Raw genomic sequence first — 16,124 nt, forward strand, 5'->3', positions numbered from 1 at the left:
GAACACACAATTAAAACGTATCGAGAGATAGCACAAGCTATGGTCAAGTTCGCACGTAACAGTTACACATGATGTTAATTTTTACAGTTTTAGTAATTTTCCGTTTGTGATTGTTTGTCTGAAATTTGAATTGTTGCGTCATAAGTACAACTCATGAGACGACTGCTGCTTTTGCTATTGCACTGCCTTCTATTTATCTTCATAAAACGAAGTTCTGCCGTATATATAAAAAATAATCAGTTCATTTGCCTAATAATATGACTTTTTATAACGGAACCAGCTGAAAAATTTGACATTTGTAATAGAACCGGCTGACAAAATTTGAATCCCACCACTGTATACAAATGCAATTTAATGGTATACTATAAAGTGTAATTAGGAAAACGCCCAGTGGCGTAGCCAGCCGGGGGGGGGTCAAAAAGTTGGAATGTTTTATTTAGCTCTTAGCATTGTATCAACTGCCGTAACGAACACAAGTAACAATGCTAGCAAACCGTTTCGAGCAGCAACTGACTGAGTGTTAACGTAATACTAAAAAAACAGTCAATGAGCAAAAACTGTCTGAAAGTAGTAAAAGTACATTAATGTATAGTAAATGTTATATTAACTACATCGTTTGTGACGTAACAATGCATGACAATTGAAGGTGTGGCATGCCTGTGATCAAATGTTGTGGTACTGCTTATAAATGGTACAAAACAAATTGTTAAGAGTAAAATATTTATAAATTTTTGGGGGGGCATGGCCCCTCAGCCCCCCCCCTGGCTCAACAAGCTTCGCATTTGAAATTTTCTCTCCTAAACATTTGTTTTTTTAAGGCCGGTCCGCCACACAAATTTCAGTTTTGAACTGGTCCGCATTGCAAAAAAGGTTGCCGACCCCTAATATAGAGTAACGCGAAACATTTTGCAAACTGAATAAAAGGGGCACCGAGAACCTATTTAAAAGTTGGTAGCTCAAAAACTTGATCGCAAAACCATGAAGCATATTTTGCAATTACTTCACCACACATGTGTATATAATCACTAATCAGCCAATAATAGTAAAAATAATAGGCTACGTTAAGGATTTTTGCGCAATCGCGTGAAATTACGCAGCTCTGAGGTACACGTCAGGCTTAACTAAGTCATGCATTGACAAAGGTTCACTTGACTCTAAATTCTACAAATAGTGCTGGAGAGTCCTGTGATGTTTCTCGCATGCATTTCACGTGACAAAACAAGTTTAAAAAGCCGCAAAAAATCGGCGTTATTGATTGCTACCGATACATGTGTGAGGTTAACAGCTATAATATTTGGCGTTAAACATAAAGAACCACTATAAAGCTCTAGTCTCTAGACTGTTTTCAGTATAGGAATAGGCCAATTGCGTTTAGAGTTATGTTTTTCTGTAGAAAGGCTTGGCTTGTAGCTTAGCCTCTTTGATGTGGGATGTTAGTATCTGTTATCATCGTATTAGGGATAGGACCGATGTCCTGCAAGTATAGATCCAGTAGTTTTAAATTGTGACAAATAAAAAAAGTTATTCGGCTTGATTGTGGTTATTTGAGTTTTTCAAATAAAGGTTTATTACATTTTTTGGTCCAGAACAAAACTGAGCTTTGAATATAAAGGGTTACGTAACAAAAAACTAAAAGTTGGAGAAAAATAAACGTTTCAGTCTTGCCGGAAAAAAGTGATTAGCGCGCTCAGACGCCGCACTTCTGAATTACGTCATGGTGAGTCACATGATAAGTAGTCAAATTTCGGTTCGTATTGTGACAGCACAACTCGTGGTGTCTGCGAATTGGCTGCTAAATTTAATCACCATTTCTACTCATAGCATTAATTTTTTTAAATACTTCATCTTAAAGCTAGCATAATTAGGCAACGTAATTGGTGGCATTCTGTTTCGCTGCCGGAATAATGTACGCAGATTAGTTGTAGGCTAATGATTAACGCTTGCGTACAAATAAAAATGTAAATTTTCGTTCATAGCAATTTTTTGACGTTGACGCTTCCAAGTATATTGTTGGTTAATTGAACTTTAAAACGTAAGAAACTTTTTAACTAATTATAGTTGCCGTTTGTATATTTTGCTACTTGAAATTAGAAATGGGTAAAACATACATTTTTTCTTTGTAGGAATCGGGATCTGCAGTTCAACTAAAAAATACAGAAAAAAAACCCGTCGGATTGTTTACGTTGAAGAAGGAAAAGTACCCCAAAAACCTCACATCAATAAGAAAAAATGAGTTTTGCCGTTTAAAGGGTATAGAAGTGTAATATATTTTGAGTAATGTAGTCTTGTCGTAGTATTATAACGTACATCGAACAGCCAAATAAAAAAGCTAAATCCATAATAGGCCTATGAAGACCAATCGAAAAAATGTTTAATTTCAGGCCACGTCTACCTCGATTACACTGGGAGTTCGTTATACTCCACCAGACTATTAAATGATTACAGAAGAGATCTCAATCGTAATTTGTACGGAAATCCGCACAGCGCAAATCCAAGCAGCAATCTTATGTCAAAAGAGGTTGACAATGTTAGTAAGCCCACGGAAAATAAGCTAAATTGATATCTCTTGTATTCCGTTTTAATTAAATCGTGAACATTTTTGTTCATATTTACCTGAACTAAATTTAGCCGGTAGCCTATATGATTTATCTATTTCGTACCATTTTTTAGCTTATAATAACTATTTTTAGGGCAACACCTTTATTTAGTTAACCAGCATGCTAGAATTTGTGTTAAAGAATAAAGTTTTACCCAGTGCTTTATCATATTGATAGCCCAACTACTGTTTTGGGAGGGTGGGGGTGATATTTTGAAAACGGCACGAAAAAGGCCGTAAGTTTTAAAGTTTTTTACAAACCAACAAAATTCGAAAAATTGCGATAAACTCAAACGTGCAAACTTAATGTATGTTTGTGCCGGGCATTAATATCTTTCTTTATCGTATCATTCATAGACCCATATAGAATAGGGTGTGTCATAGGATGACTGAAAAACAATTTTTTCGTTTAGAAAATCGGCCCATGGAATTTATGACGTCACCCCATATAGAATAGGGTGTGTCATAGGATGACTGAAAAACAATTTTTTCGTTTAGAAAATCGGCCCATGGAATTTTTTTGTGCAGTTTTTTATGCAGAATATTGTGGTACCATTAAATTTTAAATATTGTAATTTTTTGCTAAGTAAATTTTTACTTAAAAGTTTACGAAAATTCCGTATTTTTCACAATTTCGGAAAATGTATTACATTAATTTTTAGGGTGAAAATAGGTCCGTAAAAGTGAAACAAATGATCTTAATACAATTGTATCATTTGAGATTTTCCTAAACAAAATAACCGATTTTAATACTGCTTGGTTACTGCAAAGAGAAACGGGTCTTTCTTGCTTCTGTTCCTACTCGTTACATCTCTGCTGACTATCTGAGTTCAATTTTTACCTTCTCTCCATTCCTGGATGTACATATGATCACTGGCTTCTGTCGCTTGCTTTGCACAACATTCTATACTGTGAGTGTATGAGGACCAGGCAGGGACAGACATTGGATTTTAATGGAAAACTCTAACTCGTACATTAGTGAGACAGCAGCTGAGAGGAGGCTTATAGCCAGCCTCAAAGTTCTCCAGGTCTATGAGATCACTGAGGATCATCGCATTTGGATTAATTTCAGTATCTTCCTGACCCTGAACGAGTCGTCACAAACATATTCGTCATGTACAGATTTTCTCATAAGTCTCATATCCAAGATCTTCCTGACTGGCTCTTTTGTCTCGTATCTTTCCTATTTTTTATTTTTTGCCTGGTACGTTGGAATTTACGTTTTCTGGGTTTGGAACAGATTCATCGTTTCAGTTTAAAATTTAAATCTTCCATTGATGAGTTATTAAACCATGAATCAGCCTGACTCCAATCGGTATTTTTCTCTCAACCATCAGTACCTTCCCAAGTCTCTTCCTCTGAAACATTTTTTTGTCTTTCTGTGGCGGCCTTCTGTCTCTCGGCTTATAGAATATCTTGGCTAGAAATCATAACAGCTCCGATACTGCCAGTCTTCTCTCTCTGAGATTTGACAAATGCCAGTTCGATAACGGGAATCTTTAGTTCATGCTTGCAAATATAGGAGATGTGGGCCTCTGATTCACACTCACGATCACACTCAAACTTAGCACAGAGAACTATTAGGCACTTGCAAGCAATGATGTCATGAACTGGTCCGAAAGCTATCTTTTAGTTTTCTCTCCGAACAAAGATGTCGCTTGCTCTCAGCTGGCTAACTGTATCTCAAAAACTTTTTTGACTTGTTATGACTGGAGGCTTGAAGTGAGCATTACCCAAAGTGTATTGTGTCAAAACAGTTTTTTTTATTACACTGGCAATGTCTTTATTTGTGTAAGTTCTTTGGTTCTTTTCGCTGGTTTGTTTAAAATATTTTAACGTCGACTACGTAGGCAATTCGAATTTAGGAGATCTCTCCTATTCCCAACAAAGTGATTAATATAGCTGGATTGTTGGTTTTGCGTTCTTATTAACAGAAGTCATTGTGATTATGAACTAACTAGCTGGTTTAGAATCTGAAACGAAGAGAAAAGTTGTTAGTTATGGTTGAATCAATATTGGATGTTTATTTGTAATGTAACAGTATATTAGAATTTCAAAAAAATTCCAGTTAAAAGTAACAAATACTAAAACCAAAATTATTTTCTGTTTATATACATAAAAACACACCAAAAAAGTGATGAGCCGTTTGTTTTAGCTGACCTTACGTGTTATGACACACCCTAATATACAATGTCAGTAACCATAATGGCGATCTGAATGGGTCGTGGAAACTTTGGAGTAAAAACACCACAAACAGAAGAACTTCTATAACTAACTAATGTACAGTAAAGCTATTTTTAACAGATACGCGAATTGGTACTACGATTTTTCAACGTGACTTCCCAGGATTATTCCGTCATATTTACGTCAGGGGCAACAGCAAGTTTGCGTCTGCTTGCCGAATGCTTCCAATGGTCGAGTATGTAACACCTTTGCACAATATAAAGTTTAACATGGAAAAATTCGCCATGAGGTTGTCGTGTAACAAAATATTTTAATTTAGAAAGTTCCATATATGCTTATCTTGAAGACAACCACACTTCGGTAGTTGGAATTAGGGAGGCGGCCGCGGCTCGCGGCGCGCGATCCTTTTGTCTCCGATTTCCGAAGTAAGCGTTTATTTTTTGTTTTTAAGTTTTAATGCATTGTGCCAATCATCAACAAAAAAATTACGTTGGTAATTTATTTAGAGGGCGGAGTCAGAATGTTTCTAACATAAAGCAGTGGACACCCAGCGCTATTTCAAAATTAACAATCGATGAACTTAACAGGTACTTGGAAGTATTTTATTGACTTTTTGAGTTATATACATCACTTTTTACTCGGGGATTATTTGTAAATAGTTTGACTGGGACCTTTGTATTTTTTATAATGTGAAAAACATTTTCTTCGGTCATAATTCCTAAATGGATACAACGTAAGTTATTCCTGTTAACTTGCCGCTTGCAAAAAAGTTTACAACTTGTTAATTTTTAGTGACACTTGCAAAAATAAAACGCAAAACTTGTTTGCTTATCCGGCACAAAGCAACTTTTCTGGCCGAAAATACCCTCTGAGCTGGATTAGTGAAATAAAGCGAAATGGTGTTTCGACGCTGGAATCAGGTAAGCACACGTTTGCTGGAAGTCCAGCCAACTAAAACTATGGGACAGCAAATATTTAATATTTTATTTACCTTTGTATTTAGTAGTCTTCGCGTTTACCGACGGGCAACACGCAAATATATGTAAAACCTTATTTTACGTTATTTGTTCCGGTTTTAACATATCCAAATACTGTATAAAATATGCACAGAAAATGTGTCATCATTCAGTAACTGGTCAGTTGTGCTGGATGCTGCAGCCTATGTTCCGACATCTCCTCTTGATCTTCAAGCTTATCCCGCTGACTTCGTTTGTATGTCCTTTTATAAAGTGTTTGGATTTCCTACAGGTTGGTACGATGTCGAAAGCGGATATAATCTATTATTATATATAATAATCTATTATACCATAGGAGTAAGACGAACGGCATAATAAAGGCTAATACACAATTATAGTCAATACAGACAAAAATCTAAACAAGGCATGACCAACCTTTTAGCATCATTGGCCGCAAAACCTATTAAATTGACAGGGGTGTCGTCATAAATTACGTTATATCGTGATGTCATAAAACAACTTAACTAATAAACACCCGATCTACGAGAGTAAACTCGTGCGCAAATATACAAGTAAATCTCGGCCTTATCGTGCGAAGCGTGGAAAAATTGAGTTTTCATGCCGTATCATGCCATGATAAGACATCTTTGGGCAGATATATTTCTTTAAAACGGTCGGCAAAAACACACATTTAGAAAAACACACATCTTGCTTAACAATGACGGGGGCATAGCCAGGACGTATCCAGAAAATCAAAAAGGGGGTCCCAAATTTTCAACTTAGTGAATTCCCCTATTTTCCGTCTGACGTTAATGAATAATGACGTCATAAAATAGAGACGTGTGTGACGTCATAAAAATAATCAGAGACAGGCAATTTACGTCAGACGCAAAGCGAACACGTGCGTCAAAACGCTTAGTATGCAATCGTTACCTTCAGGCAAAAATTAAACCAAGGCGGTGAAATATGTATGATTGATTTTGGTAAAATCATATTTGCGTGATTTAGTTAAGTTACATGTGCGGGACTACGCTAATTACAAGCACGCATTTCGCCATCTACAATACTAAACAAATATCGTGGTACGAACCCCCAACCTAGACCCCCCCTCCCTGGCATAATTAGTGTTCGATGGCTGTTGAAATGCGACATGAGACTAGATTATAGTCTCAGAGACAATATGAGATTAGGCCTATACATCAAATATTGCGCGTTCTACACGTTTTGATGATAGTCGAAACAATAGTTTTAAATAAAGGCTACTGAAAGTGAGAATAAGTGGTAGGTCGCAGGTAAACATCAGGCGGCCGCAATGCGATATTTATTCAAGTCAGGTCACTTGGTCTGTATTTTTGCAAATAGTTTGACTGGGGCCTTAATATTTTTTATATTGTTAGTAAGCTAAAAAAAAACTCGCGCGCACCGCCAAAACTTTTTTGCATTTATATAATTCTTTTTAAGATTCAATGATTTTTAGGAATTGGTGCTCTTCTTGTAAAGCAAACTATGAAGCTAGACAAGGATTCCTTTTTTGGTGGTGGAACCACAGAGGTTTACTTGCCGAGCGAGAATTATCGCGTACTTAAGGACAAAATTCACGAAAGGTAATGCAATTATGTTTTTAATTTTATTGTCACTGCCTTGCGTTGTATACGCGTCAAAAAGACGTAAATGGAAGAATATTGTTCCCCGAATTTCGTTTCAAAATGTTATTTAGCAAAGAATTTACTGCGTTTGGTTGGATAACAATTGTTTCACAACGTTTTCAATTTAGGCACGAAGAGGGTACAATCGGATTTTTAAACATATTGGCACTGAAGTATGGGTTTGATACTCTTAAGCGAACCACTATTTCAATGAAGAACATACAACTACATACGTTTTCCCTCATCAAATTGTAAGATTTAATTCTACATTCAAAAAACATACAATAAACAATAGAAAAGCTGTTATTTGCATTTGGAAATTATTTGTTTTGTTAGTAGTAATACAAGTATATGGCAAATTGATAAACTAATAATTTTGGCATTTATATAAGACTAAGTTTTCCGTTTTGCAGTTAATTTATGATAGTTTATTCCACTTACACAGACGAAAAGCACTAAAAGCCCGAACAAGAATATGTGAACTAAAACACCAATCGATGTTTTAGGTTACATCACCAAATGGTTTCCATGCGACACAAGAACGGAAAGGCTATCTTTAAAATATATACGCACTCGAATTACGAAGTACCAGAAGAGCAAGGGGCTATTGTTACCTTTAATGTAATGAAAGATGACGGAAGGTAGGAAACAAAAGAAAATGGTCTGGGCGTATTTTTATAAATATATTTTTGACTAAATGTCCAGGCTTCCACCAAATATATAACCGTCCGCCTTGCACACTATATGTAGCGTTGTACGCATTAAGTTGTATCTGTTTTTACCATCACAACGCTGTCAAAAAACAGACATCGTTAACTGGAAGTAACTAGGCCTTAGAATATAAACTGTAGTTTTATTTTTCTGCAAATTGTCGTATTTGACACATATACACTACGGATTTTGTTTAACAATTGGAATGTTGTTTTTTTCTTTAGGCGTTTTTACGGCTGTTTGAATTTTGCAATAAATATAGCATCTAAATTCCAAAGGGTGGGAATATATCTACAATGTGATAAACTAACATATTTATCGAAACATGATGTTTTCGTATTACCTCCCTAGGGATGAATTTTAAAGTTTTAAAGGGGGAATTTGGATTTTGTGTAAGGAATCGAATTTTTGTGTTTTTTATCGTAAGTGTTCGTAATGACGTTGCAAATACTAGTTTTTTTTTTATTTATTTTTTTTTATTTTTATTTTTTTTATTAATAAAATAGATAGCGAAAAAAACGAACAAGAAAAACAAATCAAAATAGTGAAGCTCTCAAGCAGCTAACGACCATTTACTTTTGTGTTTTGTCATACTTCCTCTTTTTAAAGCCGAATATCGCTCGGAAGTTCGCACAGAAGATAGCAACAGTAAAAAGCGTAACATAGTCGGGACAGTGTCGGCATATTTACATTGATAAATAACATATCGCGCGCATAAAAGGACACAATTCACAAATGTTTTGCACGGTTCGTTTTTGTGCACTCCAAAGAGTAATTGCTCGCGGGAAAAAACACACGATATTCGTAGTTTAGTACTTAACCACGCACTCACGTTTTCCCAGTATAGACACGTAACAGGACACAAATAAAACAAGTGGTACAGGGTTTCCGTGGCCTTTTTGCAAAAAGTACATTGGTTAGATTCGGTTTTACCAAACGAATAAAGGGAGTCATTTGTAACAATTGCGCCCAAGTTAAACTTTATCTGAAAGCTTCTCAGTTTGTTTTCGATTGTTGAATTGTAGAGGTTGCGGTAAATTTTCTCCCATGGCAGACGTGCACTCCCGCAATTTAAGGTCCAGTGCCATTTTAATTGAGCTTTTGGAGGAAGAGAATTGTTGTTTGTTTTTTCGTAAACCGATTTGGTGGAGTTATACTGCTGGATAAATAATTTTAATGTTGGGGTTCTATACGAATGGGACGTTGTTGCACTACCCGAATCCCATTCTTCTGGGAGACTCGATATTAATTTTATGAATTGGACAAAATCTGTGTTGTTGGGTGTAAAGTTAAATTTATTTACTAATGTGTCATATTGTTAATACTCGCCGTTTCTATTCAATAAATCCTGGTGAAAAATTATATTGGAATCTCAAATACTAGTTTATGTTTTCTCAATTATTTTATTAGGACAAGCGCCACCGTGTGCCTTTTCGTGTACATGTTTTTTCGCTTGAAATACCTACTATTTTAGATAACCTAAGGTGACATACACCTGTGGGTTGTAAAAACTATTTTGGAATCAACTTGAAGTTTTACCCAAATTATTCATTATATCGAGCCATGGGTTAATATTTTTGCCCAATACATCATGTAACCTCCGAAATTGTTTGACCTAAAATGTGCCAAAACCTTACACGAAGAAAAAGGTTGAGAACCAACTAACCTAGTTTTGAGGGATCAAAATGTTCTCTCAAAATTATTCAACGGAATTTCCAAGTATAGCCTACTTCAGTCACCGTCAAAATTTCTTAGCTGTCACCAAAATAAGAACACGAATTACCTGATCAAAAGCTACATTATTGCCTCTAATGAAAATATTAACGCCTTTTGCGACGCGGAGCACTTTAAAATCGATATTTTTGCAGTTTTTGCAGTGCCCTAGACGTTCAATGCACAGGAAAATAATGTCGATGGTAGGGGATCGCCTTGTTTAACGCCTCGTTTAATTATATTATCTTTCTATAAAAACATGTTATTTGTTATTCTGCATGTAGGTCGAGAGTAGCAACATTTTATCCAGTCTATTTATTTATTTCCAAACTTAAAGCGTTTGAAGGAGAATAAATAAACCCCCCTGATAATAATTTGAAATAGCAAATGTCCAAGCTCTAGGTTGCGCTCGTAGAATTTCCTAAAAATCACAGGAGTCTACGGTGTAAAAAAGGATGTGGAGATTAACGCCTGTGTGCCTTTCTGTGGTTAACATTGTAAGGTCAGGACCCCTTGCGACGGACTCTGGCTAAATTGATCGAGATTCTCAGTATAGTCCCAGGCTTAAAAATAGAAAATTTAAATCTGGCTGAAATGTCTGGAAAAATTGGGTAATCCGTCTATTGTGACTAACCTCATTTAGTATTGCATCTTCTGAATAGGCCTTCTAAATCGTGATAAATCTGTTCTTTTTTGGTCTGTATAGACGTGGTCACCGTGTTTAGGACGGAGAATCTATTTTTAACGGCATGACGTTTTTTCTAAACTAGGAAAACTGGATCGGTTGTCATGTAATCGTTGACAGTTTGTTTATGAAGTCAGTCATGTGAAGCTAGCTGAAAATAAAGTCACAATTTTATGTCAGACATATAATATATGTAAAAATGTTTCTGGCGTCTATAATGTTGGTTAAAACTGTTATTGATTTGTTTGATGGAATTTCCGTTACTAGGCGGGAGCCAACAACTTTATGCAAACTAGCATTTAAGATGACATTAAAATCCCCTCTTATAGCCATGTTGCCGTCAGTAGCTGTGATAAGGTGTTCAAAGAAGTCAGCATTAGCATTGTTTAGCCCAGTGGTTTTCAAAGAAGCCACTTCTTAGGGAAGAAATGAGTTCCTGGGAGGAATCGGGGAGGAAAAGTGAATACAAAAAGTTATTTAATCGGCTGTATGCGATATAAAGCTTATTCAATTGTATAGATTGGTATTGTAAAGAGTCTATTAGGACCATATAATCCAAGTCGTGTTTGTTTACAGTTACATATTGTCTATTGTTTCTTTACAGTTATAGCAATTTAAGAAATATACACAATGCTAGCATTTTTATATAGGTAAAAATTATTACATATAAAGTCGTACATTTAAACAATTTACAGACCAAAATTTTTAACAAGTCTTGGCTCTTGGCGCAGATGTGTCTATTGCAGTTTCAATTTTTTTTTAATTTTGTCGACTCTTTTCCCGTAGTAAAAAGGTATAATACTTCGTGGTTCTTGCTGGGAAGGAATTGACATTGTTTGGTTTGTAAGGGATATAAAACAAACTTTGAGAACCACTGGTTTAGCCCGTAAATATTATGTAGCTCTTGATTGGGTTTTTCATAATTAATAGATATTTTTTCGCATTTACTTTTTATATATCGTTGGTCGTTGTACCATAGCGACAATGCTCCTATATAGTGTTACTCAAGTTTTTATCAGGTGTTTCACAGTGGGGATACTTTTTTCTTTCAGTTACGTGGGTTACAAAGAAGTAATCTACCTGGCATCGAAAAAGAGTTTTCATCTGAGAGGAGGCTGCTTTTGCAATGTCGGTTCTTGCAACACTTTGTTGAACATCGGAGATGAACGAATAAAGCAAATACACAAGGTTATTGTCTTTTACAAATTTATCTTGTTGCTTAAAGTTTATTAATTAATTACCTAATTTTGCAAGTGTTAAAAGTTGAATTTAATAAATTACTATATTTTGTGTTGTTACAAAACTTAAAATGCAGTTTAAGAAATTATTCCGTCAAAGCTTTGTATACAATCCCTAATAGTAAGAATGCGTTCTAATTTTATATATTAGGCTTCTAAGAAATACTGGTTATAGTGACGATTTATAAAATAGAAGTACAAATAATAGAAATGCATAGTAATTGAATATACATTATTAAAACGTCTTGCTTTGTGCCACAAGTATTCACATTGTCTTATATACCTGTAACTCAATTGCTTTGAATTATTGTACATTACTGGTCTAAAGTTTGTAGTTGAAATAAATGGGAAAAAGTAAACCGGTGTTTCCTAACAGAGTGTGGTTTGTAATGCTTAGGGATACAAGGTGCATTTGGGATTATTCATTTATTCAAGGTCCTATGGTTTACAATATTGGCTAGCATCTTGATAAAAATGTTTGTGAACAGTCAAAAGGCAATTAATTAAGAACGTTTTCGTACTAATTAAACTAATAACTATATGTCAAAATTTTGCTCTTTTGGTAATCTTACAATATAATTGTACGATTGGTGTAAATAAAGATTTTGTTCTCATCTTGTGCACAGCATAGAGCAGCGCTTCCCAAACTTGGTTCCGCGGACCAACTGGGGTAGCCTACGTACAGCAGTTCCAGAGGGTCCGCAAGGAGAATTAGTCTTTAAGTCTTTTAAACATTAGTCTATGTTTTAAACCAGGGGTCGGCAACCTTTTTCTAGTCGCGGGCCAAAACCAAACTCGAAAAGATCTGTGCGGGCCGCACAAAATGATAACTAAGAATTGTGTTATTTTCATGTTAGAACAGAGGTGACGAACACGTGGCCTGCGAAAGAATTTTGTGTGGCCCGCGAAGCATTCGGGTGAGACCACGGCAGTCTTAAAGTTCTTTGACCCGCTTCTACTCTTTGCAATGCGATATCAAAAGCTGATAGCCAGATTGAATAACGTGTATATCATGCAGGAATCGTAGAAACTGTTGTGTACATCCATACAGTAACCATCAATCCAAATTTCTCATTGAGCAAAAAATTTCGTTAAATGTTTATTTTTATTTCTTATTATTTCATATTTCAATATTGCGTTAAATAATTTCAGCTGTATGGTTCGCATGGGTTTTGATTAGTTTCGTTTGATGAACAATTGTTTATGATTTTAACAGGTTTTATAGTATGAGCAAAAAGTTGTGCGGCCCGCTTACTCAGCGGTAACTAACAAAGTGGCCCGCGACATCAAAAAGGTTCCCTTGTGTTAGAACAACTGTGAATCAGACGGGCCTCGGATCGTTTTTGTACTCAAAAACGTGTTACGTTTTTCGTTTTTCCGTGTCGCACTTGGCAGACTTCCACGGCGCAACAGTGAAGAAGCGCTGATCTAGGTGAAAAGGCATCAAATCGTAAACAAACCGGATGTAGAATGATGATTCGGGCGAAGCGCGAAAATTTTTCGCACTTAACGTAGTTAAAATAGTCAAAAACTATATGTGAAATGGACTCGTGTTTAATTTGTCAAAGAGGCGGCGGGCCGGATAGAAAGAATCGTGACACTAGTGTAGGCTACTACAAATCGTGCAATAGTGTACTACTAGAAAAATAGGTCAACTCATTCTTGAATTTTATAGGGCCGCGATATAGCAAAATAAATGCAACGGGCCCACCAGGCAAATTTTTTAGAAAAGTTTGGGAACCGCTGGTATAGAGTGTGTGTTGTTTCACTTTAGCTAAAGTGACATTATAGAAAACAACTAAGCGAAAATGCGATGAGAGTACGAGCGTAGCCTAATCTGTTTAGTTCTCTACCTGTTTAGTAAATTTTCTAAATGCAACATTTTTATATGTTAATGGATACAGGCGGGATTGAAATGCGGTGAAGTGGACTTGATTGACGGTCTCCCAGTTGGTGCTGTACGGGCCTCACTCGGCCATGTTTCTACTTCACGTGATGTAAAAAAGTTTCTCAGATTTCTTGGAAAGACATTTGTAAACAGAATTCACAAAAATAATATTTTACGTTCTTAACATATATCACCTGAGACCACGTTGTATATCTGCAAAGACAAAAAATTAACTAATACAATTTTACATATTTGACCTCTTTCCGCATAGTTCACCAGGAAAACTTTTGAATATGTTATATGTTTTATAATTACTCTTTAAGTATATTTATTATCATGGTGCAACAATTACCTTCTTTAACCGTCTACTTTACAATACCTTTGTGACGAGTTCAGATCCTGTTTGTGTCAAGTTTGTTCCTATCAGTATTATTAGTACCTGGCGTATCTATAGCCTATAATACTTTCCAAACCGCTAAAGTTTTAAGAGTATGTTAGATCTTATATTGGGCTTATTTTGCCTAACTTTGAAATAAGTGGCTACTCTAAAGAAAAAGACAACCCACGAAAAACTAATAAATTGGCTAAAATTGTTGTTTGGTAGTAGCGTATCATTTGTATATTGATCACGGCAAGCGTTTCTTTAAATCAGGCCTGCAAAACTCAAATCGGTAAAGGGCCGCAACAAGTAAAAACTAAAAACAATCTTCGTGGGCCGCGCACCGAAGGTGATATAATAACCGTTGTAACACAAATGTTTTTCAGGCAAAACGTGCGCAACATTCGCATATTACTCGCATTCATATCAATTTATCACAAATTAAACTTTGTAAAGTTCATAAGTTAAACGCAGCAACGTGTTAAGCTGAATAGAATTCCTTAAAATTGACAAAAACATTGAAAACGTATATAAGAAGTTAAACAGTATTTACTATTTGTGGCCATGTTTTTACAAACTCACTGTGTGGTAGCATCCACAAAAGACTACTCCGCGTTATCTGACGTGGCAAAAATTGACAACACGGTACATCTTTGCGACTACAGTATATACAAAATTATATATTCTGAATTTGAAATGCGAATCGCGGGCTAAAGTTCCTCTGAGTTGATAATATCAATAAATTATTCTACGCTTACAGTCACTTAAACTATTATTTACAAGACTAATCTATGTGCGCTTTTTGTATCAAAAAAAGAAGTACTACAGTATAGGTCCCGGAACGCATGCTGCCCGCGGGCGGTATGGTGTGCAGGCCTGCTCTAGTCTATCACCTCACCTTTCGTCTGTTTATACCTTATCAAATCATGTTTGCTGTTGACACCTTTTTAATAACTACTTTAGCCCTCGCACCTTTTTTCCTCACCTACCGTTTGTAAAATATTGTAAGGAGATCACCATCAGCGTTTTCGTATACGTTTGTTTTAGTCGCTGGCCTCTTTATCTTGCGCCCTTTTATTGTTTTTGTCTGTGTTCGCCTAAATCGCCCTATATTAAATGAAGCTATAAGACGCCTCGTGTAGCGTTCAGGCATCCGACAGGCCGTTAAGTCGAGATCAGATATTTAATACGTATTTTATACGTAACGGGACGATCGAGGGCCATGGGTCTGGCAACGGCCGTTTGAAATGGCACCGTTAGTTCTCCGCTATTTTGGCATCGGATTGTTTGGTCCTGTTTGGGGTTACTGAATACTATGGGTAATGGTTAGGGTTGAAATTATTAGGGGAGTTAGTGGTGTAATTAGGAGTTGGGTTTGGGTTAGGTACGTTCGGTTCTAGCAAATCATACGCTACTCGAGTCCCATCCTTCCTGCCTCTATTCGCACTTAAAGTCTCCATCTTCTTCCTCTACCATTTGAACCCCGTAAATTTCAATTGTATAAACATAGCATTTCGGTATACTTACCGGTACAAAGCAGATTTTTATTGTTAAAATGGAAATTATAAGGCTCTCTATAACTGCAATTTTGTCGAGGAGAGATACCCCTTGCGGACCAGTTATTTGGGAGTATTTTCATTTTTAGCGGTTGTGTTAAACAATTCTACGAGTTCTGCGTCGTGACACGGGTTACTTTTAGTTGGTATTCTAATGCTAAGGTATTTGATAGTATCTGATGGCCAAAAAACACCACTTTGTTTCATCGGTTTACGGTTGTTGTTTCTTAACTTGTCCTGATGAAAAACGCATTTCATTTGGACTTGATTACGATTATCCAGAAAACTTTTATAAAACCCTTATCACCCTCCGATACAGTAGAGGAAATTGGGAAACTTTTTACTCCATTCCATTGATCGTAAATGGATATATATACGGGCAAGGAAGTCAATGCATATGACGAAAAAAGTTGAGCGGAGAAGATCTCTCTGGATCGCCCAACTCGGAAGCAAACAAATAAATATATTAAGTCCAACTTCACTGTACCAAAAGCTTTAATTGTACTTTCTAAAGACATTATCGCGTCTACGTGTATATCGTAATAATTGGCGCTGTTAATTATATATAATAT

The 16,124-nt window shown here is 36.0% G+C and overlaps 1 protein-coding gene across 1 annotated transcript; it reads left to right on the forward strand.

Annotated features, from left to right (window-relative positions):
• The first annotated feature begins 1,714 nt into the window (after positions 1 to 1,714).
• LOC146164182 (molybdenum cofactor sulfurase-like) lies at positions 1,715 to 13,801 on the forward strand. The gene is made up of 12 exons (XM_083380683.1): positions 1,715 to 1,747; positions 2,124 to 2,250; positions 2,382 to 2,527; positions 4,901 to 5,015; positions 5,100 to 5,205; positions 5,597 to 5,710; positions 5,910 to 6,028; positions 7,214 to 7,340; positions 7,511 to 7,633; positions 7,889 to 8,023; positions 11,544 to 11,679; positions 13,634 to 13,801. The coding sequence occupies exons 1-12, from the start codon at positions 1,715 to 1,717 to the stop codon at positions 13,799 to 13,801; spliced, it is 1,449 nt and encodes a 482-aa protein (XP_083236809.1).
• The last annotated feature ends 2,323 nt before the right edge of the window (positions 13,802 to 16,124 follow it).

This window comes from Ascidiella aspersa, chromosome 2 (assembly GCF_963924565.1).
Source record: "Ascidiella aspersa chromosome 2, kaAscAspe10.2, whole genome shotgun sequence".
Taxonomy (NCBI): domain Eukaryota; kingdom Metazoa; phylum Chordata; class Ascidiacea; order Phlebobranchia; family Ascidiidae; genus Ascidiella; species Ascidiella aspersa.